The 26,692-nt window shown below is 49.1% G+C and overlaps 7 protein-coding genes across 7 annotated transcripts; 4 read left to right on the plus strand and 3 right to left on the minus strand.

Annotated features, from left to right (window-relative positions):
• Positions 1–1,542: 1,542 nt before the first annotated feature.
• H6S33_013106 (uncharacterized protein) lies at positions 1,543–2,519 on the plus strand (the record flags this gene model as incomplete). The annotated part of the gene is made up of 5 exons (XM_044844478.1): positions 1,543–1,632; positions 1,703–1,888; positions 1,966–1,978; positions 2,271–2,365; positions 2,427–2,519. The coding sequence occupies 5 exons, from the start codon at positions 1,543–1,545 to the stop codon at positions 2,517–2,519; spliced, it is 477 nt and encodes a 158-aa protein (XP_044694815.1).
• A 244-nt stretch (positions 2,520–2,763) lies between these two features.
• Positions 2,764–4,228, minus strand: H6S33_013107 (uncharacterized protein; the record flags this gene model as incomplete). The annotated part of the gene is made up of 3 exons (XM_044844479.1): positions 2,764–3,078; positions 3,141–3,991; positions 4,087–4,228. 3 exons carry the CDS (start codon positions 4,226–4,228, stop codon positions 2,764–2,766), a joined length of 1,308 nt encoding a protein of 435 aa, XP_044694816.1.
• An 806-nt stretch (positions 4,229–5,034) lies between these two features.
• Positions 5,035–5,951, plus strand: H6S33_013108 (uncharacterized protein; the record flags this gene model as incomplete). Its single annotated transcript, XM_044844480.1, has 2 exons — positions 5,035–5,325; positions 5,394–5,951. The coding sequence occupies 2 exons, from the start codon at positions 5,035–5,037 to the stop codon at positions 5,949–5,951; spliced, it is 849 nt and encodes a 282-aa protein (XP_044694817.1).
• Positions 5,952–9,842: 3,891 nt separating this feature from the next.
• On the minus strand, positions 9,843–11,290 carry H6S33_013109 (uncharacterized protein; the record flags this gene model as incomplete). Its single annotated transcript, XM_044844483.1, has 2 exons — positions 9,843–10,517; positions 10,583–11,290. 2 exons carry the CDS (start codon positions 11,288–11,290, stop codon positions 9,843–9,845), a joined length of 1,383 nt encoding a protein of 460 aa, XP_044694818.1.
• Positions 11,291–15,793: 4,503 nt separating this feature from the next.
• H6S33_013110 (uncharacterized protein) lies at positions 15,794–16,357 on the plus strand (the record flags this gene model as incomplete). Its single annotated transcript, XM_044844484.1, has 1 exon — positions 15,794–16,357. One exon carries the CDS (start codon positions 15,794–15,796, stop codon positions 16,355–16,357), a length of 564 nt encoding a protein of 187 aa, XP_044694819.1.
• A 7,647-nt stretch (positions 16,358–24,004) lies between these two features.
• H6S33_013111 (uncharacterized protein) lies at positions 24,005–25,252 on the minus strand (the record flags this gene model as incomplete). The annotated part of the gene is made up of 2 exons (XM_044844485.1): positions 24,005–24,614; positions 24,699–25,252. The coding sequence occupies 2 exons, from the start codon at positions 25,250–25,252 to the stop codon at positions 24,005–24,007; spliced, it is 1,164 nt and encodes a 387-aa protein (XP_044694820.1).
• A 174-nt stretch (positions 25,253–25,426) lies between these two features.
• H6S33_013112 (uncharacterized protein) lies at positions 25,427–25,813 on the plus strand (the record flags this gene model as incomplete). The annotated part of the gene is made up of 1 exon (XM_044844486.1): positions 25,427–25,813. One exon carries the CDS (start codon positions 25,427–25,429, stop codon positions 25,811–25,813), a length of 387 nt encoding a protein of 128 aa, XP_044694821.1.
• Positions 25,814–26,692: the final 879 nt, after the last annotated feature.

The following is a 26,692-nucleotide window of genomic DNA, read 5'->3' on the forward strand; positions in this document are numbered from 1 at the left end:
GTTAGTCGATAGTTCCCAATATAGATCTTAACCTCATAACTAGTTAACAGCCTTGAATTATCTCAGGAGATTATATATTAACCTGCTGCTAGGATCCCTTGATTTTGACCTTCATCCCACCTGTTTCGAAAGCCTTAACCGGGAATCAATTATGCTTAAGCCTTTTCTGTTATGAAAAATGTTTCTGCACAATGGCATGCATGGTCTAGCTCCAAAATCCAAGCCTTGTGCACTACCCCACACGTTCTCAAGTTTTGACAGGAAGGCCGCAGGATCACTGCCCATTCAACGCATTTGTAAGGCGGGCTATGGATGATCCGGGGCCGAAAGCCTTAATTTAAGATCTACATGGTGTGCTGCTAGTGTACGTACTATCAAGATCATTTCAGAATATTTTCATCCGATTATGAAGAAAGCCCTGCCAAAGAGACGAATGGGCTTTAAATTCGGTATATACCGTTTGATTATTTTTGAGGCCCATATCTAATAACGAGCTACAGGCGTCCATTCGTGCTGCGCTCATCATCCTCGGCCTAGTATAACGAATAACAGGTTTCATTGGTGGCCAGGAATCAGGCCGGAAACTCTAATTCTAGCTATATCACAAGTAGTTAAAGCCACCGAGGAAGCTTCAGCATACGTATAATCTCTAGAAACATTGAGAACAGTTCCCTAGATCGACAGCTGGTATACTCAATCGAAGAAGTATGGAGTGAGTATAATACTACGGCGTTTCAGCTTTACAAGTAATCAATACCAGCTGTGCCTTCTTTGTTCTGTATCAATCTCGGGCTTAGTCTTATGTTCATCCCGTTTCTAGCTGGCTCACGGCTAAGTACTCACCTGTACGGAAAAAAAGTGAGCACGTGCCTCTGTGACTATTTAACTATCCACTTCTTCCTCCAATCACTGGAGGAATCTAGAGTCGCCACTACTCAGCCATAGGGAGATATACCATATCTACCACGGGCGAACTCCTTGGGGCGAGTGATCAATTGTGAAACAACCCCTGAACCACCCAGTGCTAGAGTAGGTACTGGTAGCTACCTGACGTTCGCAGGAAACTATTTCGGCGGCAAGCTCCCGAATGTATGAGCCAATGATGCTCCATCAGCCACATTGTTCACCGCCCGGTCCAGCGGCATGATCAGCCAAGCAGCTGTACCTGTTGATGTTGGTACGTACGTATATGTATGTACCAATAGGAATATTGGTGGTCCGTGCGTCACTAGGACGGATTAGGTGTACCGTGTTGAGCTGGCAGTTCGTAAATAGATTGAGAAAACCAATTCACAACATGTGCTTTTGGGACTAAGAGAAATCAATCGCAAAGGGCCAGGTCGTGATTCGTGAACTAAGAGATCGATGGAGGTGGATAGGTCGAGTGATAGTTTGTGATTGATAACAGGTGCCAAGCCCTATTCCGTATCCAGCCGTGTATGTGCCATGTCTTCTTCAAAAATAGCACCCATGTGATCTTTTAACCAGAACTACTTGCTATCTACATTGTATTTGTTTAAAGTTCATTGCCTTGCCTGGTGCATGTCGCGCCAGGCACATGTATTCAGTCTTTGCCAGCCAGTCCTGAGAACTCCCACCCCAAGAAATTTATCTATTGGCCGAGACTACCGAGTCAATTATTAATTCCCATCAATAAACGGACTCATATCTTGAGGCTGACCGTTTCAAATACTGTCATTAGGGCGACGACGTCAGCGATTTCAACGGAGGCCTAAGGCCAGCAATATCCGTCCGTTTCCCCCTGGAGTCGATCGACAGTTACTCATACCGTAGAGTGCGAGAATCTTTCGACCAGAGATTGTTCGATGGGAAAAACGGGGTTGTGGGTTGGGATCTGCGGGGGATGCAGCTGCTACCAAGATCTGGGGTATTCCCAATTCGCCCCTCACAGCTCCCTGAAGCCCTTTAGGCATGCTGATCGGCCCAAGGGGGGGGGGTTTCTAGACTTCTGGGAGAGGTAAAGTCACAGAGCCTCATGGCAGGACCTAAAGGGGTGATAGCAGCAATCAGAGCTGTGATAGCAACAGTTTGAAGCTTTTTAGCAGTACCGCCTCTCACTGTGGCAAAAACCTGTTGTACTTGAAAATGACGAAGAGAGGATGAGGTCAGCCGGTCATCGCGCGGTGACAAACATTTGTGACAGAAAATGTACTTCTACTACTTTGGTCACCAGAATCCAACCCGTATTCAGGAGTCCACTTAGTGGTGGGGATTCAGTCAAGTTTCACAAAACAAGTCGGGGCTGTCAGAGAACTACAAGGCTCAAGAAGAGTACGCTCGATTTCATTCAACAAACTATAGCTGCCACCTACGTAGCGGATTTTTTACCTGGCAACTCGTAATTGTAAGTATCGGTGGGTGCCAGTAGCCCCCACGGTTGTGTAAAATGTTGATGGATCTTCCAGGCGTTATCGATAACATGGGAAGCCTTGGTATTATTCACAGGGTTTTGTCGCAGTTGGGATCGAAGCCCTGGATTTTTGCAAGTAGCCGTTTGAGATGTTTCATGATCCGAGACGGGATCAGTTCCGAACGCACTACATCAAACAGTTCACATAAAGGGACGCGTATGTCTAATTTGTATCGTAAATCAGGCAGATAAGTTTCATTGGTATCATGACTAAAAAAGATAAACTAAAAAAAAAAAGAAAAGCAAGTAATGCCATCTAGGTACCGAATCATCTATCTCAATGCACCGAAAACAAGAACGCCTATCCCGACATATTCCAGACCAATTATCCTCTACCTGGCGCCCAAAGCTGACCTTTCGGCGGCCCAGCTTTCCCAACGCCTCCAAAACACTGCCATGTTCGCAGCGACTAGCAAATCCATCATGTACTGCCCATCGCTGTGCAGCACAAGCATCCCCAACTTTGATTTTACTGATGTTATAGATTCTGGGGCAGCGGAGTTGATGTCCGTCGAGGGGCTTGGAGTTCTATGACGGCCTGAGGAAGATGAAGACATGACAGTTGTGGAGGGGGGCTTGAATTCGATGACTGAGAGGAGGGAGGAGCGTTGGGCAGCTGAGTTGATATCTGGTGGGTAATATTTGCACTACAAGTGGTTTGTCAATTGGCTGGTGTGTTATGAAGGTTTCTATGGTAAAAGATACTGACCTTCAAGAACTTTCCAGCGGCTTCATCCTTGAACCCACACCTGCCAATTCCACCATCCGCACCCGCACCCCAAAGTGCCTGGAAGACGTACCCTCTTTTTTTGGCCTTCTCTTTCCTTGGACCAGCTTTCTCGTCACCTCCGCTACTACCATTGCTCCCATTCCCATCATGACTCTTACTCTTCCTATGATGTCCTATGCCCTTTACTCTCTTCCAGAACCCGACACCTTCCAACGACATTACCCGCTTAAACACCCTATCCACCTCTTCAAGTGGATGGTCATCATCGATCATCCAATCGTTTATCCCAAACTGGCTACTCTCTCTCCTGAGCTGCTCGCGGCGCCTCGTCTCCCAAGCCTCCCGCTCCTCCGCTTCAGTCCGGTATGCAAAGTCCTGCCACGTAAGGTCAGGCCCTCCTGGAGAAGAGACACCTTGCGTTGACGGCGGCGGATGGAACGGTGGCTTCGCAGGCGGCAAGAACTTGTCGTAACCTTCGGCGGTAATCTCGAGCATGATGCGATCGTTATTACCGGCGTCGTCATTACCTGGAACGGGTGGCAGCTGGCTGACTTTGGCAACATTCCACTGTGCGCCGCTGGCCGGGTCGCGGCGGACGATGGTCATGGTAGGGAGGGTTCCAGTCGTCTTGTGCCAGCGCGGTGAGCGCAAGCTTTGAGAGGACCATCGCCGGTGGTGAGTAGGGCGGGGTGCAAGGTGACTGGGCTGGGGAGGATTTGTAGCGTCGGTACCGGTACTGTTTGGGTGGATATGGATATAGTAGATGCAGGCGTTGATATCCTCAGCTGTCACTGTTGTGGACAGAGGGTGGAGTGTTGTGAGGAAGAGATCTAAAAGCGCAGTTGTTAGCTATTGAGGCTGATTAACAAAGGGACCGCCGAGCAATCTCCACGATGGACCCCACAACAGCAGCAAAACAACTAACCTTGGCTGCCCGGAACCCTCACAATGTAGAGTATCAGCGACGGCATCACCGGCGCCGTCGGGTTCACATACAAGGGCGGATTGTCGGCCAGCTTTGTCACGGTCGACAACGAACCAGCTTGAATCGGCTGCGGCCGCGGCATTTTTGTTTCACTAAAAGCGTCCATGGAGCAGAATATTGAGGGAAAAGACGAAGCAGAAGTGAGGACTCTCTGCCCTTCGGTCTGTCGCTATTATAATACTCTTGGGCCCCCCCGGCGAACCTGAGTACGAGCAGCAGCAGCAGTCGTCACCGGCTGTGGCTGCGGCTGCGTCCAGCGGGGTTTGTGATTGGCTGGTGCGGTTGCCACTGGTGGTTGGCTGTGGCGCACAGGGGTAATCGCTGGGATGAGGGGCTTTTCTAGTGGTGGGATGTCGAGGGGTTTACTTTTGACCAAGCAGATTGGAGTCTTGGATGAAATTTTTTTTTTAACGCAGCTTTGAGCGCGGCAGAAATATCTTGGGAGAATTCGTAGCCTTCTTGGTGAAGTTCTGAGAGTTGCGTACGGGGCATACGCAGCTGTTGTGGATCATCACACAGTGCCCAGAGTGTTATTTATACATCTACGGTAGTTACGCAGTGTGTTATTGTGGTAGATAGAGTAATGGACTCTCTTTCAATTGCCCCACGAGCTGTTGATCTGCGCATGGGGGGGCTTTCCATGCACGCACCCCTGCCATTGTTAGAGCTCCCACGAGCACACACGCGAGCCAGCCAGCACCGAGTGATAGCCCATGTCCCGGCTACCCTCGGCCACAGCTAAGCTCCACAGCTCCACAGCTCCACAGCTCCACAGCTCCACAGCTCCACAGCTCCACAGCTCCCCACACCCAACACCTCTCCACATCTCTAGAACCCCACAATTAAAGTAGAAAAAGCATTACATACCCATAATTCCTATATACAGCAATGCTCGCACCCACGCCCCTCCGCTTCCTCCTCCGCCGCCGCCCCTACTCCACCACCACCACCACCGCACCGCCGCTCATAACATCAACCTCCATCCCCGCCCCCCACACCGGCACAATCAAGCTGCTCAAGCTCAACCGCCCAAAAGCCAAAAACGCAATCTCGCGCGCGCTGCTGGCCGAGCTGGCCGAGCATGTCAATGCGATTGGGAGCGGCGCGGACCGCGACACCCGCGTGCTGATCATTGGCAGTGCCGTGGAGGGCGTGTTTTGCGCGGGCGCGGATCTAAAGGTACCCTCCCTCTCCTCCCCACTCCCTGCCCGCAGCGGGGCCGGTAGCTGACAGCGGGCGAATGATAGGAGCGCGCGGGCTTCACCAAAGCCGACACGGACGCCTTCCTCACCAGTCTCCGCAGCACGCTCACAAACCTCAGCACGCTCCCCATCCCCACGATCAGCGCCATCTCCTCCGTGGCGCTCGGCGGCGGCCTCGAGCTCGCGCTGGCCACCGACCTGCGCGTCGTCTCCGAGGGTGCACAAATCGGGCTGCCCGAGACGCGGCTCGCAATTGTGCCCGGTGCCGGCGGGTGCTACCGGCTCCCGGCGCTGGTGGGAAGGAGTAGGGCGTTGGATTTGATCTTGACCGGGAGAAGGGTGGGGGCGGCGGAGGCGCTGGGGATGGGGCTGGTGAATCGGGTGGTGGAGGGGGATGCGGTGGAGGGGGCGGTGGAGGTCGCGATGGAGGTGTGTAGAGGGGGCCCGGTGGCGGTTAGGGCGGCGGTGGAGGCGGTGGGGAGGGGGAGGGGCGGGGAGGAGGGGGAGGGGTGGGCGTATGAGAGGGTTGTGGGCACGTGGGACCGGAATGAGGCGTTGAGGGCGTTTAGGGAGAAGAGGAAGCCGGAGTTTAAGGGGGAGTAGTTAATGGTGTTGTAGATAGTTGTAGTCGTAGGATGGTAGGTAGGTACCTGGCTTGTAGCTATCATTGACACCCGCTGAATAAACCTAATCCTTGCAATTATTAGCAATCTGCCTCCACAACCATCAGACCCAAGCCTGAGAGTCCATTGTATATTTCCCAGCCCTGTCCCAAAGACCCCGATTCTCGCTAACAAGGCCGAGTGATGGTCCATGTATGATACGTTACCTCCGCGCCCCTTTCTTCAGACCCGGCCACGCCAGTCTCTATTCATAATCGTATAATCATAAAATGGAAAAGCCAGCCCACCGGTCGGTGGGTCGGTGGGTCGGACCCAGCCCGCTGCGAAGCCTGACGATGTAGTTTCCTAGAGGCTACTTCTGCGCGCAGAAAAGGCGGAACTATGGCCGTGACTTGAGCCCTCCTGTATATAGAAGCCCCACGTTCTATCTCTTTTAATTGTGAATATAGATCGAGCCGCATGTCTGGCGCGCGAGCCCATGGAATCCAAGATATTGGTAGCCTTCCGTCTTTCATCTATATACGCCTTCATAATCTATCTGCCTCTATGAAGAGCGACCACAAAGGCACAACCTATTTTTTCGTCTTCCTGTTCCGGGGGCTCGTGTATAGAGAGCCTCATTAGCGTTGGCGCATTCATGGCGCATCTGGTTCGCTATCCGGGTCGCAATTCGAGCTGTAGCCTTCTTTTGAGGTTTGTCTAGATATTGTGTGGCTGTGCTAGGCTCGAGACCTCTTCCTCTTCGACAGCTGTGGGCGCGCAGGAGCGCTAAAGTACTGAAGTCTTTGGCTATCGTTTTTATATAGACTGCTGTTTTACGAGCGCTCGTATTGCTGCTGTCTCCACCTCGTTTTGAAGAGACCTGTGGGTGCGAGTGAATCATGAAGCTGTCGAAACGTATTCGTATTCGTGGTCGTGGTGGGATAAGTGCTGGAGACCTATTCGCCAGGCTCACACGAGCGGTGAACTTTCCAGTTCTTCAGAGAATATCCATAGCCATCTCGTCTGCTATCGATACTTTCTTCGTATTCGGGGTAGGCAGTTTCATTCTCGCGGCGAGGGCAGTGCTTCGCGGTACGTGGAGCCCACCAGGCCAGAAGTTATTTAAGCTGTAGTGCTGAAAATACGCCCGATGGTGAATAAATGTGGTACAAGGCTTCCTCTGTTCAGTATTCAGGTATGCGGTTGACGGCGGCCGCGAGTGATGATGGTGGGTGGGTGGTGGTGAGCGGATCATGAATTATCACTCGATCACGCACACCCCCCTAATGGAATATTTTTTCTGTTGGATGTCGTGGTGTTGTAGAGTTTTAGAAAGAGTATGTGTGTTGAGCTCGAGAGAGATGAGGGAATGGGAGAGGTTGTTGGGCTTTTATGTGTACACGTCGTGTATGAACAGATTCCAACCTCCTATAATCTATGCGGGTTAATTAAGGCGATATATATGGCTACTATAGCGTGATATGTGGCTACTTTAGGTTTCAGGTAAATCTATACGGAATTAAGCACCCGTCAGGAAGGATGATTGTATAGGTGGCTGAAACTACGGATCATTATGTAGAAACTTTGCAACTTTGGGATTGTTATGATACGTATGGCCATGCATATGGGCCTCGGGTTCTGCCAGATATTCACCCGCTCAGCTAAAAAGGTGCTATCCTCTTGTATCCTGAAGGGTCTCTACAATCTACGTATACGTTCTACTTACCGATTTACAGCTTCTCTATACATACCATACCAATTTACCGTCCCTCACAGAGAGCACTAAAACAAACGTACCTAGAGTAAGAACCCCTCTCGATCACGCCCAAGAATCAATAGGAGCCCTTCCCCACGAATAGACAGGAACGAAAGAGACCCAACGTAAAAAAGCCCCTCCTGATCCCCAGGCTGGAGCCCAAGGACCAAGAGAGGCCTTTAAATATAAACTACATGTACTCCCTCCATACGGAGGGAGACCTAACGCAAAAAAGGCCCCTCCTGATCCCCAGGCTGGAGCCCAAGGACCAAGAGAGGCCTTTAAATATAAACTACATGTACTCCCTCCATACGGAGGGAGACCTAACGCAAAAAAGGCCCCTCCTGATCCCCAGGCTGGAGCCCAAGGACCAAGAGAGGCCTTTAAATATAAACTACATGTACTCCCTCCATACGGAGGGAGACCTAACGCAAAAAAGGCCCCTCCTGATCCCCAGGCTGGAGCCCAAGGACCAAGAGAGGCCTTTAAATATAAACTACATGTACTCCCTCCATACGGAGGGAGACCTAACGCAAAAAAGGCCCCTCCTAGTCCCGCAGGACCAGGAGGGGCCAAGATACACTCTCTCCGCTTGGAGAGAGAGACCTAACGCAAAAAAGGCCCCTCTTGGTCCCGAAGGACCAAGAGGGGCCAGGATAAACTAACACCCTCCCAGTCCCGCAGGACTAGGAGAGGTGCTGCCCTCCTTTCTTCCCCCTCCCTCTTCCCTCCCCTCCTTCTTGGACGGGGTGGGAGAGAGGAGTAGTGGGGTTTAGACCCCTCTTCCCTGGGGCAACAGTGCCCAGCGAGACGGAGGGGCCCTTAACCACACTACTCTCCTCCCCCACCACTTCTCCTCCAAGTAGGAGGGAGGGGAGCAGGGAGGAGGGAGGGGAGCAGGGAGAGAGAAGGGGGGGGGATTTGAGGAGGGGGGAAGCAGGCAGCTCAAGTCCAGCAAAAGGACTACTTAGAGAGCTGCCTGCTCCCTGAGGGAAAAAAGTGTTAGAGAGGGCAGAGAGGGAAGTCTTATATAGCAAGGAGTCGTACCCTGTGCCAATCCAGGATTTTGATTTTCGCCGACTGGAGGGCTAGGGCCAGAAGGGTGTCCGGACGGTTCCTTGGCGTGGGTTTCCTCGATCTTTGGCGTTAGTTGTTGAGGTTTCGTGAGGTCGTGTGTGAGATTACAGCATCGGGAAGTTGGCGGAAGGGTGGTCTTTACGGCGGTGAAACACCATTGCAGTGCGAGGTGGACACATGTATATTTAATTCTTGTAAACGTAGCCTTCCTCCTCTCCTCAATGCAAGATAAGTCTATCATAGCAACGCCGGAAATTTGGCATTGATCATGACAATCTCATCCTACGTCTCTTGCTTCCTTCATCGATCCTTTTGTCTCGTTCATGACCAGCGGTTTCAGTACCGCTGCCCCAAATAACCGCACTATCACTAACCATCATCACAGGAGCAGCTTTTGATCTACCAGATAGATGGAGAAGTGATGACGCTCCTACCCTAGATGATCTATCATAGGAGGAGGGCTTCTTAGTTGGCTTTTTCTCAATCCCATCGAGTCCGAGGTCATGCTCATGAACCGGCTCATCCAGCTAAGTATCTATCAAGACAAAGCTATATGAATACTGCTGACAGCAATCTACTGAAACAATCATTTCGAGTGAGATCTGGCTTCAGTATAGCAGCCCTGAATAGCGGCTAGCTTTGACCAAGAGATCTAGAAAGCGGGGAAACTCAGTTTATCTCTAAGCTCATCGGTCACGATATCTCACTCGGAATATTCGAGTATTTTTTTGTTTGACTTTCTCTCGAGCCAAGGCTCGAGCTTTACCATACATTAAAATTACTTCAAAAGGCAATTAATTTAGGTAAGGAAATACCACGCTATGATTTATCCTAATTATACTAATAGGTCTATCTTGTAGGACGATATAGAGGCTCGCGAGCTAGCCTTAAAGCCAACTGAATCTCATTATATAGAAATAATACTCATGCGTTTATTAAATGGTCGGAATTCTTAGTAGGGATTTGGTTGCAACGATATCCGACCATTTAATGAACGCCCGAGTATATCGAACAACTTTATAGCTACATATATTTAAACAATATGGATACATACTTTTAAGCCCCTCCCTGTCCCCTGGCCTTTCTCCTCCTATTCCCCCGACCCCGAGAATTGTCCCCCCGAGAGCTATTCCCCCGGGAATTATTACCTCGAGAATTATTATCCCGAGAACTATTCCCCCGAGAATTATTCCCCCGAGACTTTTTACCATTCCTCCCCTGAGGTTTCATCTCATCTCTCATCTGCTGAGCCCTCATCCCCCGCTCTCTCCTCTCTCTATCCTTCCTCTCCTTCTCTCTCCTCTCCTTCTCTCTCCTCTTCCGGGCCTCCGCATTTCTCGCCTCCCTCTCCCGATCCTCCACCTCCCTCCCCATTATCTCCGCCTCCCTCCGCCTCCTCATCTCCCGCCTCCTCGACCACATCCCGATCTGAACACCGGGAGTACTCAAAATCTGGGTTGGAATAACGTTCCTGTACCTGTAACTCTTGTCCCTCGCATCAGCTCTTCTCAAATAACGCTCCTTCTGCGCAGCTCGCTCCTCAGAGTCATAGATCTTCTGCAGTCCGCGGGATACATCAACAGGCATGATCCTCGCCTTTATACGCCTCGGAGGCGCCGGCACGAACTCGACGAGTTCCATGGGCTTGCACTTCTTGAGCTCATGTGCGCCCTTGCAGGTTTCGTACATTGTGCACTTGCATCTTGGGCACGTCCACCACGCTTGCTTAAACTGAGAATGTGATAAAAGTATTAGCTATTGCGGCTACACAATAACACGTGGAGTCAGTATATCACCGGATAAGCATATCCATATCTCTCTTGCCTCTCGGAATACAAGGTCCTCCATGAGCGCTCTACAGGAGGCTGATTAATCTTCGGGACAGCAATGCGAGCCGGCGCTGGCATCGCAGATATAATCCTGATCACCGGTGCCCCGTTGACTACTGTGCGCTCTACAGTACTTGCGGGTGAATTTATGACATTCCTAGCCACTTTGGTTTGGGCACTATTTTGACTCTCGTGGTGGGTAGTTCGATCTCGTTTCCCACACCCGCTTTTGGTGGGGGCGGATTGACGTGGTTTCGGTCGCTTCTTAGGCGGGATAGAGATTGGAACTGATACTGGTGTCTCCACACTAACATTTCTAGCATTCTTAGTACCGCCCTTCTTCATCTTCTTCCGGCTCGCCGGTGGCGTCTGATCGCCAACCTCTTCACCCTTCATATCCGCTGCAGCAGCTGGGATTAATTGGATCCGCACCGCCCCCCGCCGCTTCATAGCATTATGCCTCTTCGATGCCTCGTGAGTATCGCGGCGATGTGCGGGGAGCGTGAAGTTACAGGGTATACATGTCCATGTCTGTATCGACGTCTTGGTGCTGGTGTGTTTGAGGGTATTTTTGAGGTGGGCTCCGCTGGTGATGTGGATTTCCTCGGTGCCGGGAGGGAGGCGGGGGAGCTTGCAGGGCTTGCAGGACCAGTTTAAAGTGTAATGGCCGGACATTGTTCAACTGAGAGGTTCCGGCTGTGTGAGGAGGAGTAGGTAGAGTTGGTCTATATCACGGGGTGGTGGGTTCTGATATTTATCGTGGTGGATGTCATGAACGTGTAGGTAGGTGGGTGGGATGCCTAATAATTACCCCGCGTATCCCGGCCTCCGATGAGCATCGGTAATATCAGCTAACCCAAAGTTTCTTTTTGTTGGTTAGATGTCCTGGTCCAGTCTTCGCCGTAAGTTACCAACAGTCGTTCTGATGAGATGTCTCACGCTAAGTATATCCGCCCACCCATGACGCCGGTAGACAAAGCCCCTGAAGCGTCATAGAAAATCACTCGTCCCTGTTACAGTGTGGGCTTCCTTAACTTTCGGTGTGGGTGTGTGCGCTACAGGTAAGTAATAAATGCCAAGATCCAACTATTCAGTAGTTCACAGGGATTTACTACATGTACTGCTGCTACCAACTAGCGTACTAGCCCCAAAGCGTATTTAATTATAAACGCAAGCTAGTAATGGCAACAAGCGAAGCGGCTGTTGGAAGCGCGTTCCGCCGAGTTGTGAGCACGCGCCATCTATGCTTGGGATTGTCCCACTGCGGGATTCAATTGCCACAAGAGGTTGAGCATCTCGGTGCTGTTGTGCCTTCTCTACCCGATCCACCCCATGCGAAACCATGGTCACCAAGCTATATACAGAGACTAACCGGTCACAACAGACACTCTTTATGCCATCCTATCAATAAGTACAGACACTCCCAATTCCTCTCACCTACTCATTTGAATCTGTGCCAGCTATCCAGTACTATAGACCAGGTTACGGGGGTACGGGGGTACGGGGCTCACAGGGGTGTGGTGTAGGAATTTTAGTGATGGGCATAAGAAAAACCCTGAGGAGGCTTCGTCTCGAGACTTTGAACAAGACAAGGCGAGACCATGTGAAGTTGAATATGCAAGGTATCGAGACTTTCTTTTTAAGAATTATCTTTATTTCATTCTTCCTATCCCTTCGTTTGTACCCGCGATTCACATAGAATAGCCGAGTTGATATGTTTATATCCTCCAGGAGTGGAAAGATGTGTTGAAAAAGAGGTCGCAAACTGTGACTTCGAGCCTGACGAGGTTCGCGGAGTGTGGGTTAGGTGTGCTAGAGATAAAAGTTGCTGGTACAAGTTAAATAGTGTTTATGATCGAATTTGCAAAACGAACGAAGGGGCAGCATGCAATCCCTAAACCGATAACCCTAACCCTAATCTAGGTAATTAACCCTAACCCAGTCTGGCCCCCTCCACTGCATCCACCTACTACTAGGCACTAATCCGCTCTCAACCGTTCTAGGAGATTAAAGTTTTACGGGTCCCGAATTAATAACTAGGTTGTTATCAAAACAAAAGAGAATAAGAGACACATCACATGTATCGACCCCTTCAAGATAAATTACCAAACATAAGAGATGGAAATGAAAGTTGCTCGCTCAAGTTGCTTCAAATAAGAAATGGAAATGAAAGTCGCACACTCAGGTTACTTCAATCTAATATATTACGGCGATCAGTTAGTCGCTTAAAATCTAGGACAATAGCTCTGGGCGTTTCTCGTCTTCTCATTTGAGATTGCGCTCTAGATCTCTAGATCTCTGCTCGATCTCGAATGCAGGCCTTGGAGCATAGGACGTAGAGCGAGAATCGCGGCTCTGTGTAAATGCAATCTACATGAGGATGAAATAAATGCAGAAGAAATCGTTGTCGTCCTTTGTCGGCATGGCATGGCTGGTGGAAGTAGTAGGTAAAGGCTGGGCCATTGTCAGATTTGAAAATAGTGAAAAATGGCGGGAAAGTGGGGGGGAAATAGATGAACGTAAGAGTGAGAATTGCGACTAAAACACCGGTAATGCTGGTGACAATAGTGATCATTTCGACACTATTGCTTCGCTCTTGATCTCGACTGCGTAGTGTTTGGGATTCATATTGTGGGTCGGGAACTCCAGTTGCAGTAAGAGCAAAAATAAAGATGGTTGAAATGGGGGTTTTGCTGAAAGTCGGGTTCATTGTAAAAGGTGATAGTCTCACTGGCGCCGGGCGTGAATGAAAGGGTTCATGAACGAGCCAAACAAAGATGTTGGGATTAATCTATCTTGGCAAGAATAATCGCTTCAAACATACGCTTAACCGATCATGTCAGCATTAATTAACAGAGTCTGGCCATGCATCATGCATCATTCATCAGGGATGTAACGGACCTACCCGTTTACCTCCCATTGGCTCCAGAGCCCTATCTAATAAGTATATAGGTATAACCTGCATATGCATGTACTCTTATAAGCTTCTAATTAGCTCATTGAGAGAGGTTTTATTCCACTTGAAACATGTTGTGTTGGATATTAACATAGGGTATTGTGCTGAGTGGTGTTAGATTGTTAATAAGTTTTCTACTGGTTTTGGGGATCGATTAGTAGTTCGATTTTAGCAGCTTGGTGGCTGTTAAAGGGATATATTTGTAGTTTTAATTGGAGAAGTTGTCTGACCTATTCGCTGATATATGGGGGATATCAGAAAAGGCACATATCGACCAGAGCAGATCTAGATATATTACTCTAGTGATGGACTTTGCCTACCAGGAGGGGTCGAGTGCCGCGCAGCGGCCTGAGAGCCCCGACTGACAGGCAAATAGAGAAAAATAAGCCGCAGAGCGGCTTGCCTGTATATTGGACTGATTGATATACACATAGTACCGGCCGAAGGCCGGAAACTACTTGTAAGTATAAGTAACGTTTTTGACCTAGTACCGTGTCAGACTGGGAATCGGGTCGTTACCATACAAATTTGGGTTGTGGTTATTGCCGAGCTTTTTCGCCTCCAAGATTTATATGAAGATTTTAGTGCTGTTGCCATACGACCTGATTCTAGGTCTTACACGGTACTCGGTCAAAAACATTATCTTTCTACAACGAAACTAGCCAAGATGCGAAGTGGATTTATGATAATTTCCAAGGTGGGGATCATAGTTTTGACAAGAGATATTATGAATAGCTGTTGCTTGTACTTTTATCACCTTTGTTGGTCGGAAGTTGGCCCTTTTGTAGGCTAAAAAATACAAATCAATGACTTGAAAAATGCAGATTCTATCCTAGAGACTCCTGTGTCATGCGTATGATTAGAATATCTATCTTTTTCAGTCCTTGTGTTAAAATATTGGAATCCGGGTGTCTTTTGGCGTTATGTCAAACGCTGCATCACTTTTAGGGACCCCCGGGTACTTTGTCTAGACGACCTAGGCGCCTTTACGGTTACGAGAGTATATTAACCATATACGTGTAAAGGTGTCTGGCAAGAGTTAGGTGTCTCGAAGGCTGTGTAACAGTCAAGAATCAAGATACGTGTACATACAAGTATGTATGTACTGCTCATTCCCACGCATCAAAGACCAAATATATCATAGATATCGGGGTTAGTAGTCGTAGATGCACATAGTGCGCCGAAACTCAGCTCGTAGGTGTTAGTGCTGCGAAGCCAGGGTTCAATCCCGGCCGTGGTTCTTTCTAGCACTCAATGCCAAGATCAAACTATTCAGTACTCCACAGTGGTTTAGTAGCGTACTAGGCCCAAAGCGTTTTTGAATTATTAATGTAAGCTATCATCAAGGAACCCGCTGGTAAAGTAACAAGCGAGGGCGGCTGTAGTGTTTTCAATAAGCGCCGTTTCGCCGACCCATAAAGGGCGCACCTTGAGGATTTACCACGGTTTTCCTGGTAATTTTCCTTTGTACTACGTTTACCCCGTGCGCCGCTCATCAAGCTACAGAGAACCAGTCAATCATGACAGATGTCTCATCGATAACTATCAACAGGCATCAATCCCACTTCCTCTCACCCGCCGAATTGAATCCGTACCAGCTATCCAGTAGTCCGCAAATCCCCAACCTCAATCTCAACCTCAACCTCGGCGAGATAAAGAAGAGCTAGAGTCTCAGTCCCCACAGGTTTATTCCGCAGCAACCCTAACCTCCCATTTGACGTCACGGCCGGCAAGGGTTTGATCCGAAGCTGTCCTGTCCTGTCGATCAAGGAGAAGGGCAAAAGCTTTGTTCTGAGCAGGGAAAAGCGAAAGCGAAATGGAAAAGGGAAAAGGTAAAAGGGATCTTTGTGGAGCTGCTGCACATGCACAGGGGTTGCTGGTACTGGTCGATCTTGGCGGGTGTGGGGTTGACATCACCAATCGCGGTTCGCGAATACTTACGTCACACATACGCATCACGGCAACGGTGCTGCTCTCACGATCTCTACCAAGTACTCTGCGAACCAACAAACCAAGAAGTAATGAAAACGGTCAACAGGGCGGTGGGGAATTAATTATAAAATGCCCAATATTCCCCCGTAATTATCACCCTTCATTCTGCACCGAATACACACAAACCCTCACACGCATACAAAAACACTCTATCACACACACATTACCACTGCCACCATTATCACCACCTCAAAACCTTAAAAAAAAACCACATACTTAAACATCTCAATATGTCTTCAATCCTCCGCACCACCGCCCTCCGCACCAGCACCATCCTCACCCGCACCGCCCCTGCCGCGGCCGCTCGTCCCATCAGCACCTCCCCCGCCCTACACAAGACCGTCACCGAGACCATCAAGGACGCCGTCAAAGCCGTCGACCAGACAGCCGCCAACGCGGCTGTCAAGGGCCTCGAAACCGCCGAGAGCATCACCGAGCAGACCAAGAAGACACTCGGCTCAACGACCGGCACCGCGAGCGAGCAGGCATCACAGGTAGCTGGAAAGGCGAAGGAGGTTGGAGGTGACGCTGCTGGAACTGCGCAGGAGTATGCTGGCAAGGCTGCGGGAACCGCGAAGCAGTATGCTGGAAAGGCAGCGGGGACTGCGCAGGAGTATGCTGGAGAGGCCGCGGGGAAGGCGCAGGAGATGACGGGAAGCGCGAAGGGCACGGCGAGCGAGTATAGCGGGAGTGCAAAGGGGACAAAGGAGGAGGTTAAGGGGACTGTGAAGGGGAAGGCCAATGAGGTTGCGGGAAAGGCCAAGGGGGCGATGAATGAGGCGACTAAGCCATAGAGCTAGAGAGTTTCGTTTTCAATTGGTTTCTTTTTTAGTTTTTCTTCTTGGGGGTTATCTGGGATTTCTGATTGCATGCATTGTTCTGTAGCATAGTATCTATACCAAGCATTGATGTCTTTGTGACTTTTTGACGTTGTCAATGATTGGAGTGAAGGTTCCATAATAGCGGCTTCCCATATTTGAACGCCCCCCCCCCCCCTTCCGAGTGTTAAACAAGTCTTGTCAGTGGATGACAACGCGTTAGCGGCACATATAACACAGCTCCCCTCAACAACCATGACTCCAGAGAAATTGAAATTAAGAATACTCACGCATTAAAAAAGTCCTGAGAATTCTTGGTAGCAACGACCTCACAAAATTTCTCAGTATTTAATTAACGCGCGAGTAGAATATTTAGGAATACTATTCATATTCATTATATTCTGAAGTCTTGAGAATTTGGAATGAATATTAAATGTGTGGCTTCAATGAGAAGTTTCAGCTGTAAATGGTGATTTGGGCCCACATGCTTTACCCACAAAATCTCAACAACGATAAGAGCTTCTTCAAAGTCTAAATTGAGTCTATTACCCTGGATACCCTTGATAGTATTGTGGAAATTTTCTGGCTAGTTAGTGCATGTGTATATGTAGCTATTCTCTCGGAAGCGTCCAAATTGCAATATTTGCTAATCACTATACTCGGGCGTTCATTAAATGGTCGGATATCGTTGCAACCAAATCCCTACTAAGAATTCCGACCATTTAATAAACGCATGAGTATTATAAAGCAGAAATAAAGCAATAATTTTTGGGGCAAGAATATTTGAACTCTGGATGTCTGCGATGCATAACTATTTTGTTTTAATCCAATTCGCTTTTTGTTGGCACGAACGGATAGATGCTTTATTAGAACCGGTAAGAAGGGTAAGAAAGAAAGAGAAGTAGATACAGCAATACACCCGGTAGGGTGAGCCCCCTTGAGGACTAGGATTACAACTCTCTTCCCGCTCCTGTCAATGGTCAACGAACCTTGATCTATCAATTTTAACATGACTTTCTTAACATAACTGTAGGCACGCGCCACAAAGGCCTAAGGCTCTGTTTGGGCGGATGTGGTATTCAATACTGTGGTGGTGGTGATGACGATGATGGTGAGGTTTTGGAGAGAAGGGAATGGAGAGGCATCTTTATCTGGAGGATCAGAAATAAGGTTTCACTACCGTAAAGCATGGTCAATCGGTTAAAATTGACCAAGTAATTTTGCTAAACGATTTTTTCATCTATTCTTCTCCCCTGGAGTGGAGCTGGTCCGAGGCGCGTAGTTCGCCATGATTTCATAGGTATACGTAGTAGATTCGGATGGTTTTAGAGAATATAAATCTCTATGGCAGGACCAAAAGAAATGTTCCGTTGGACGCGGCAACAGTTCCAGTTCTGGGGCCCGGTGCATACACTACAGCTATGGTGGAATTAGCCATAATCAGTGTAATAATGTCAGAGGGACCAAAAGAAATGTTCCGTTGAACGCGACGTTCTGGAGTACAGTTATGGTGGAAAGCTAGCCACAATCAGTGTAAGGCAAGTTTCAGGGGGGATCAAAAGAAATGTTCCGTTAACGCGAGGTTCTGGAGTAGTACAGTTATGGCGGAAAGCTAGCCACAATCAGGGGGACCAAATGAAATGTTCCGTTGAACGCGACGTTCTGGGTGGAATTAGCCACAATCAGTGTAATAGTACAGATGTTCCGTTGAACGCGGCAATAGTCTAATGGAGAAGAGCAGCGGGGCAGTGGTGCTATGTAGGAGAGCACCACTCGCTCCGCAGGTACTGGTAGGGTGACAGCGCTAAGACGGATCAATGCACCTTCCTGCTGTTTGATAGGGCCTATGTCGCCCAGAACTACTGAAAGGCCTTTTAAATATCGCTTGCTATATATAAAGGTACACGCCCTATAGGGGTACCAGCTTATATGGAGATTCAACTGTAGCAGCGCACCCAACACCATGGCCATGCCAACTACCTTTCCTTTTGCCCATTCTTCAACTGAAGTTCCCGGCCCACAACATGTGTTTCACACACAAGAGAGAAGCAATAGTACTCTTGAAATAATCACTATTATTACTAGTATTACCGGCGTTTTAGTCGCGATTCTCACTCTTATATTCATGGGATACAAGTACTGGGAAAAGTCCAAGCGAGAAGTGAACTTGGTATGTTTCCTATGCCCATGCCCTATGCTCTATTATCAAATCTGACAATTACATACCCAGCCATTGCCTACCACTAGTGCTACCAACGATAGGCGTTCACGTCGGCGCCTACCTACAATGGATGTCGATGATTTTTACTTCTATTTCATCCTCATGTATATTGCATCTACAGTACCGAGGCACAACCCTCACCCTATGTCCTATGCTCCAAAGCTATATTTGAGATCGGGTGGAGATCTAGAGGAGATCTAGAGGAGATCTAGAGGAGATCTAGAGCGTGCGATCTTTAAACTGGTATATATAGCGATCTCTATCGTGTAAGTTCTGGGAATTTCATCCAGTTCAAGCGGTTAATTAATTAACTGACCTTATATATAACAGATTGAAGCAACTTGAGCGAGCCCTTCCATTTTTCTTTTCTTATGTTTGATAGATTTACCTTGAAGAGGTCGATACATATTATGCGTGCATTCTTTTATTCTCTTTTGTTATAATAAAGCCAAGAGCCCGATTCCTGGCTACTGCTTAAGCTAGAACAGTATAAGTTACTATTTCATACTTTCATAAGTTACGATCGTTACAGGCCACTACCCTACTAGTTTTGCGATTATTTCTTTAATTTCCTTAATGTGTAAGAGGTGGAGGAAGTGATTAGGAAGTTTTGGGGTAGTGTGATATTTTCATAGACTACGGTCTGCATATATACAATTAATGAATTAAACAAAAAAAAAAAAAAAAAGAAAAGCTCAAGTTCTCCGAGTGATGCCCTATGACTCGAAAGCTCCGTAAAAAATGCCCGCGCTGTGACACTGCCCTAGTGCCCAATTGGCTCTGCTTTGCCCTATGGTGACTGTAAATCTGACGCCTTGTTTTGTCGCCCAATCATTAACTTACGCTGTCTGACGGTGTGACCTTGGCATATGTATGTGAAAGCCTCAAACAACACTTAGCATTTAGTGATAGTCAATTGTTGAGAGGAGTTTCGATGTGACCTTTCTACTAAAAGAATACTCATAATGTGGATTAGAGGGTAATATGTGCAATTTCCTCTCACTTGATTATTGAAATGTCTTTCCTAACATGCTATGATATATATCTAATAAGTATATAATTATAACCTGCATATGCATGTGCATTTAAAAGCTTCTGATTGGCTCATTGAGAGAGCTTTTGTTTCACTTGAAACATTTTGTCGGATATGAACATAGGGTATTGTGCTGAGTGGTGTTAGATTGTTAGTAGGTTATCTACTGGTTCTGGGAATCGATTAGTAGTTCGATTTTAGCGGCTTGGTGGGTATTAAAGGGATACTTGCAGGCGCTTGAACTGTGACCTATCCACTGATATATGGGGGGTATCACTGATCAGAAAGGCACATATCGACCAGAGCAGATATAGTGATGGACTTTGCCTGCCAGGAGGGGTCGAGCCCCGACTGACAGGCAAATAGAGAAAATAAGCCGCAAAGCGGCTTGCCTGTATATTGGACTGATTGATATACATATAGTACTGGGCGAAGGCCGGAAATGGGTCACATGAATGTGACTGTTCGAGTGATCGATTATGATTCTGAGGTTTGACAGGCTTTATACATGTATGTAAATACATTGTACATGTAACCACCAGTAAATATGTCGGTCAGTGTATCTGTGTTAAAATGTATTCCTTTACACAAATCACGGCCGTTTATATGCATTTATAAATTCTGGTTTAACGAAAGCTTATTACTGTCAGAAACGGAGTAGACAAAAAATAAGCGGCAGTAATGTATACAGCGAAAGCTTGCTATAACGGTACCTTCTATAAGGGTAATCTCTCTATAACGGTAGCACTTCACGGTCTTTTTTGCCCGGATTTCAGCACAATCACCTCTTATATAAGGGTAATCTCTCTATAACGGTACCAAATTCCGGTCCCGAGCGTACCGTTATAGCAAGCTTTCGCTGTAGTACATACCACATGGGGCTAGTATTAGCTGAAAGAGGGAAGTTGCAAATTTGACAGGGATACCTTGTTTTCTAACATCGCTAATAATATTTTTTTATGATAATGCTTACCGGCGCTACGTTAATCCCCTAGGATTTTACAGGAATAGGCAGCACACTACCAAAAACGATTGTTTTTACCTTGTTTGGGCATCCGTTAACGTTTACTTTTTCTCCCGCAAAACTGTTAAGTACTTAACTCTATCCGCAAGCCTTCTTCCCAACGATACAACCATGATGAATCCGCACCACACAGCGCCTATCTCAGCGACCTTTACGTTTGCTCATCCCGCAACTGGAACTCCCAAACAGCGATATGCGCTTCATACACTGCGTATTCAAGGGCGAAACAATAGTGTTGAAATAATTACTATCGTCACCAGTATTACCGGCGTTCTAATCGCGGCTTTCACCCTTACATTCATGGGCTACAAACACTGGAGAAAAACCAAGCGAGATGTGAGCCTATGGTCCTGGTTAGTATACCCTATGCCCTATTTTACAAACTAACAATGATCCAGGCATTACCTACCACTGCAATTCACTATGCGTGCTCATGTCCACACATACCGACGATAGATTCCAATGATGTTTTCTACATCTATTTAATCCTCATGTATATCGCATCTACGCCGTGCCGCACTTATCGCCCCACGCTCCACCCTCCAAGACCCGGATTCGGGTTGAGCAGAGATCTAGAGAGCGATCTTGAATTAGTTTAGCAACATTCGCGTTGTGCGTTGTGGCCCTGAACTACTTTTGTAACTGAATTTAAGCGACCAACCGAGCATTGAAGCAACCTGAGCGAGCACCTTTCATTTTCATTTCGTATGTCTACACATAGTAAATCTACTAATTTCTCTTTTGTTTTCATACATACATGTACAATCAATACATATTTTACAGTTCATCTAAATCTAGAGGCTAAGATAATAACAAGTTCGTTACTTCAGGACCCGTAAACCGTCTAAAATCCCAAGTCGCGTTGGTGTGTTTTATTCTCGAGTGATTCTCCATGACTTGGAACATCTGTACAAATGCTCATACCCCCGCTGGATCATGGATGATTTCGTGCCCAGCTGGCTTCGCCCCGTGTTCCTGCACACTTGTAATCGACTCAGTACGTAGCAATTTCTTTTGACGCCTCGTTCAACCGATCACCAATCACAACTTGCACTAGAGGCTTCGGGTCTAACACTGCCACCTACAGTATGTGCATTCGAAAACCACCCTCATAATGTAGACTTATTCTCCTGAAGATTCTTTATCAATCTACGGCCTCTAGTTTATCTTCCCCCGTGATTAAGAAGATATACCTATATATATATATAATCTTCACGCTCCTTATACAGCATTTCTCCCCATATTAATTTCCGAGCTCGCGCGAGGCTAAGGTGCTGAATCCCGCCTGAATCAATCTCCCGTCAATCATTCGTCTGGATCTGCTGTGGCCTTTTGCCCCACGAAAAAAGGGCCAGTACCTGGACGAAAAACGGCCTGCTGTCCGCAAACCCTGCAAGCAGCATTCTTGTCTATTATGTAGGTATCGCCTTATTGAGAAGTCAGCTCCATGTGGTAGTACGGTACGTCCCATCATCGATCTTCTCTTCTTATATCCATATCGGCCTTGTTAAATCCTGGTTCCCCATACCCGTGGGGAAAGCTTGCAAAGAGTAAATCTACCATACCACCTATAGCTACAATACGTATTGTATATTAGAACTAGTGCTCTCTACCAATGGGTCCCGCGCCGACCGCTACGACCTTTACGTTCCCGAATTCACGCCCCACAAACTCCATGCCCGAGCAGAGCAAAATATAACTGTCGACGTGCTCACCGTTGCCACCAGTACTATAGGCATACTCGTCGGAGTAATCCAAGGGTACAAGTTTTTTGGAAGCGCCGTCAGAAAAAAATATGTTTGTTCCCGATGCCCTATGCCCTACATGCACTTTTGTCAACTGCTTAGTCATTAATGCAACTTCCTACCACCGCCGCGAGGAATGTCAATGATACAGCCTACGTCTTTATTGTTCTCATGTATGTTGCGTCTAAGCCGACCCCACGTCCTTAGGCCAACGATCGAGGGGGTCGAGATAGAGCGGGGGGTATGGTAGATACGCAAGGTCTTGAGGTAGGTATCGCATCCGTGACATGTGTTCTGGCGTCGGCCACTGGCAGTAAGTTGGAGTCTTGGTTCATTAGTATCCATCAGTGCAGTATATATATATTCTTGTAAGAGATAACTAACCGATTCGATTGGTTTCTGTAGACTTATAAGTGGTGGTTGATTGATTGGTTGTTGTGGATTGAAGATGCGGATCAGTTCCCTTCGTCCGATGTACCATGATTACAGACCTATCTGAGGACACGGTTTGAGCCACGCGTTAAAAAGACAAGCGTACTGTATTATAGACGGATTACGGGGTCGCTTAAGCACATGTATAGAGCTACCGAGAATGTTTTTCTTGAATACAGTCATCATATCATACTCGTGCTTAAAAGGTACTCTTACAGCCAGCTAGCCTAGCCTTTCTTTTAACAAAATCAAAAGTCAGTTGTTCCTTCTCTCATGTCCGGATGTAACCCCTTGTATTTCCAGATTGTACCGAATCAAAGAAGCCACCTTTATAGGTTCTTCACACCGAGTGATTCCTTATGACGCTTGTTTCCGTAAATATCAACGCCAGAGGCAGTGTTACGTAGCCATCCACACATCTGTACTCCTTTTTTTTTTACTACTGACTAGACGGTATGGCGTAGGCACCGGTCGCTATAAAAAAAAAAGAGATTGAGTGACAGGAGAAGGACAAGCGAGGACATGTCATAACGGGAACAGTGGTCACAGCTACATGTCGTTAGCCTTCACTTTGTATCTTTCTTTCGTCTCTTCTAGACCCTCTCTTCATGTATCATCAATCATACCCTGAGGTTCGAGCCTTCTATTGTGACCGAGCCTGAACCATATGACGTGATTCGCGTAGGATGTAAAATCTCTGCCGAACTCCTATTTCGCTACAAAACGGCAGCCTTTTGTAGATAACTAAGGTGGAGCTAGGCAACGAGTTAACTCCTGAATTCCTTGCACAATATAAATCTTACTCCCGAGCGGATATTACATGACTTAATTTTTTCCTCCTCCTCCGTGCTCACTGCATGATCGATAAGCACCGCCGCTGCTGCGACTTATACTCTTACTTTGTTCTATGGTTTTATACTGTCTGCTTGGAAATGGTTGTACATCTACTGTCGCTGCGAATGTTTTGTGAGTGGGCGGGGCACCCGTCTTGGAAACGCCTCGACGCATAATTACCGAGTGATATTTCATGAGGCTGCTCTACCATCTCTTAAAGCGGAAAAGCCAGACACCCAATGACATGAGGATAGCCATCCTCTTTTATTCCCTATTTCCCCTATTCCCCTAAAGACTACAAGTAGGAAAAAAAAGACATTAGACCCCCTACCCCCTAATCCTCATCCTCCTCATCACTAACCGCCACCACCTTCCCCCTCCCCCGTCTCCCCATCCCACCCCTCCTCTCATTCTTCACCGCCACCCCCCCCTCATCCGCATCCGCATCCACATCCACCATCCCCTCATCCTCGCTATCCCCCCCCCCATCCTCATGCTCCTCCGCCCTATCCCTCGCCCTCGCCGCCGCACTCCTCACCTTCCTCTGCAGCAGCGCATCCAGCCGCACCGTCGCCAGGCTCAGCATCTTCGAGCACCCCGGCACGGGGCAGCTCACGCCCGCCCGCGGCCCCTTGCGGATGTAGTCCTGGATGGCGTCGCGCTCAAACGAGTGCGGGCACACGGTCGACGTGTACGGCTCGACAAACGTCCGCAGCGTCAGCGGGCACTGGTACGACTGCCGCTCCTGCGCAATCTCAATGTCCGAGTCGGAGTCCTCCGAGTCTGGGGCGTGCGACGGCCTGCTGCTGCTGCTGCGCCCGCCGCCGCCGCTGCCGCCCTCGAGGTGCCGGAACCAGGTGGATACTTTGGGCATGTTTGCGTCGCCGCGCTGCGAGGCCCACACCATGCGCCGGAACTGGACGTATTCGGCGACGGTGCCGTATCTGCGGTGCCAATCCAATGTCAGCCACCTGGCACCCTCTGTATTAGTTGGCCCGCGGGGCGCGGGGGGGGGGGGGGGGGTATACTTTGCCCTCATACTGAGCCCATCGTAATGGACGCTCCTCTCAGCCATCCTCTTCCGAAACCCGCCCACCACGCCCTCATCCTCGCCCACCACCACCGCGTCCAGCCCCACCTCCTCCGCGCCCCTCCGCGCCTCCTCCCTCCCGTCGCGCGCGTCGCGCACGGCGAGCCCCAGCACCTCCTTCAGGTCGCCCGCAACCTTGGCCTGGTCGACCAGCGCGCGCGCCTGGGCCTCGAGCTCGTCGAGCAGCGCCTGGCGCGCCTCCGTGTCGCTGTCGATGTCGGCGGCGGCGTCGGCGGCGGGGACGTGGTCTGCGAGGTCGGCGGCGGTCTCGCTGAGCCGGTTGAGGGCTTGCGTGGTGGCGTGGCAGAGCTTGTCGATGGAGGTGGGGCGGCCGTGGTTCTCGGAGAGGGCGGTGAGCGTTTGCAGGGCGGCGGGGGTGATGGGGGTGAAGGGGGGCTCGTAAGCGGGGAGGGGGGTCACGGTGGTGGCGGTGGAGGAGGAGGAGGAGGCGGAGGGGGCGGAGGGGGCGGCGAGGGAGCGTCGGTGTGACATAGTTGGGTGGGTGCGTTTGTTGGCGGTGGTGAGGAGTGAGGAGTGAGGGTTGGGGTGAAGATGGCGGGAGACGCGTTTGGGGATGGCAACCGAGAGCGATAGCTGCTAGTTATATCAAATACCCAACACCCAACACCACCACCAACACCACCAACATCCAACCCACCACCCACAATGCCCCTAACCCTCCTCTCCTTCCACCACTTCCACTCCCCCCTCAAGCTCTCCGCCCTCCACACACTAACACGCACCCACACCGGCCCCACCAGCGGCCTCTACCTACAAGGGCGTCCGGGCGCCCTCCTCATCTCCTCGCCCTCCGTGCCGGCGCTCCACGCCTACGTCAGGGCCGTGAAACGCATGCGCTGGCAGCGCGTGCACAACCTCGGCACGAGCGAGGACCAAGACCACCTGCTGCGCCTGCCGCCGGGCGCGCTGGTAAGGGTGGGCGAGATGCGCGGGCTGGTGGGCGCCGCGGGGGAGCATGGTGGCGTGGGGGCGGGGGAGTGGGTGAGGGGGGCGGTGAGGCGGGGGTTTGGGGGTGCGGGTGGGTTGAGGTGATGGTGGGTGGGGTGGGGGTGAGCGGTTATGCATGTGCGTAGGGAGTGTAGAGATCGAGGTAATTGAACGATATATATGCGCCCAATAGTTATTTCGTAGAACGGGTAGTAATGATCTTACCCATTGTAGGCGTGGTTCGTAGTCCACCGCGTGGAGCGGCTCCTATAGAGGGATCATGGCCATGGGCTACGGTTCACCTCCAGAGTGATGGATGCACCATGATGGATCCGGACTATACATCAACCACGGTACGTACGGATCGGATCATGGTTCATGGTTCGCACCGAACCACAACTCATGAACCAACCACCGAACCTCCCCCCCCCCCCGCCCCCGGTCCTGGAAGCTCTACTCTAAATAGCCATATGACGGAACCAAGACACTTTATTTATTACCCCTAACTACATCCTCTAACTCATAAACATTTTTTTTTCACCCCCCCCCCCCCAAACCAACCGCCGCCCCTCAACACCCCGCAGGATTATCACAGACAAAAAGTAAAAAGTAATACTGACACTACCCCATTCGCCCCCCCAGACCCAGACCCAGATAGGTAGTACTTGGGTAGTAGGTTATAGGTAGAGCAGCCACACACACACACACAACGCGCCGGCCTTTAATCGGTAGAAGCAGTGACAGACGGTAACAGTAGAAGAAGCAACACTACATGTAGAACAGTGCCTGGGAGGTAACAGATACCCAACGATAGCAGTGTAAAAAAAAAGCGTGAAAAGTAACAACTGGAAAAAAAAAAAAAAAAGAGTAAAAAAAGTAAAAAAGTAAAAAAGTAACAACTAGAAGGTCGAAAGAGTAAAAAAAAAAAAAAAAAAAAAAAAAAAAAAAGCGGCACACCAAGAAAAACCTACACAGAAAAGGAGA

The sequence above is a fragment of the Morchella sextelata genome (genome assembly GCF_020137385.1).
Source record: "Morchella sextelata strain SCLS chromosome Unknown scls_9, whole genome shotgun sequence".
Taxonomy (NCBI): domain Eukaryota; kingdom Fungi; phylum Ascomycota; class Pezizomycetes; order Pezizales; family Morchellaceae; genus Morchella; species Morchella sextelata.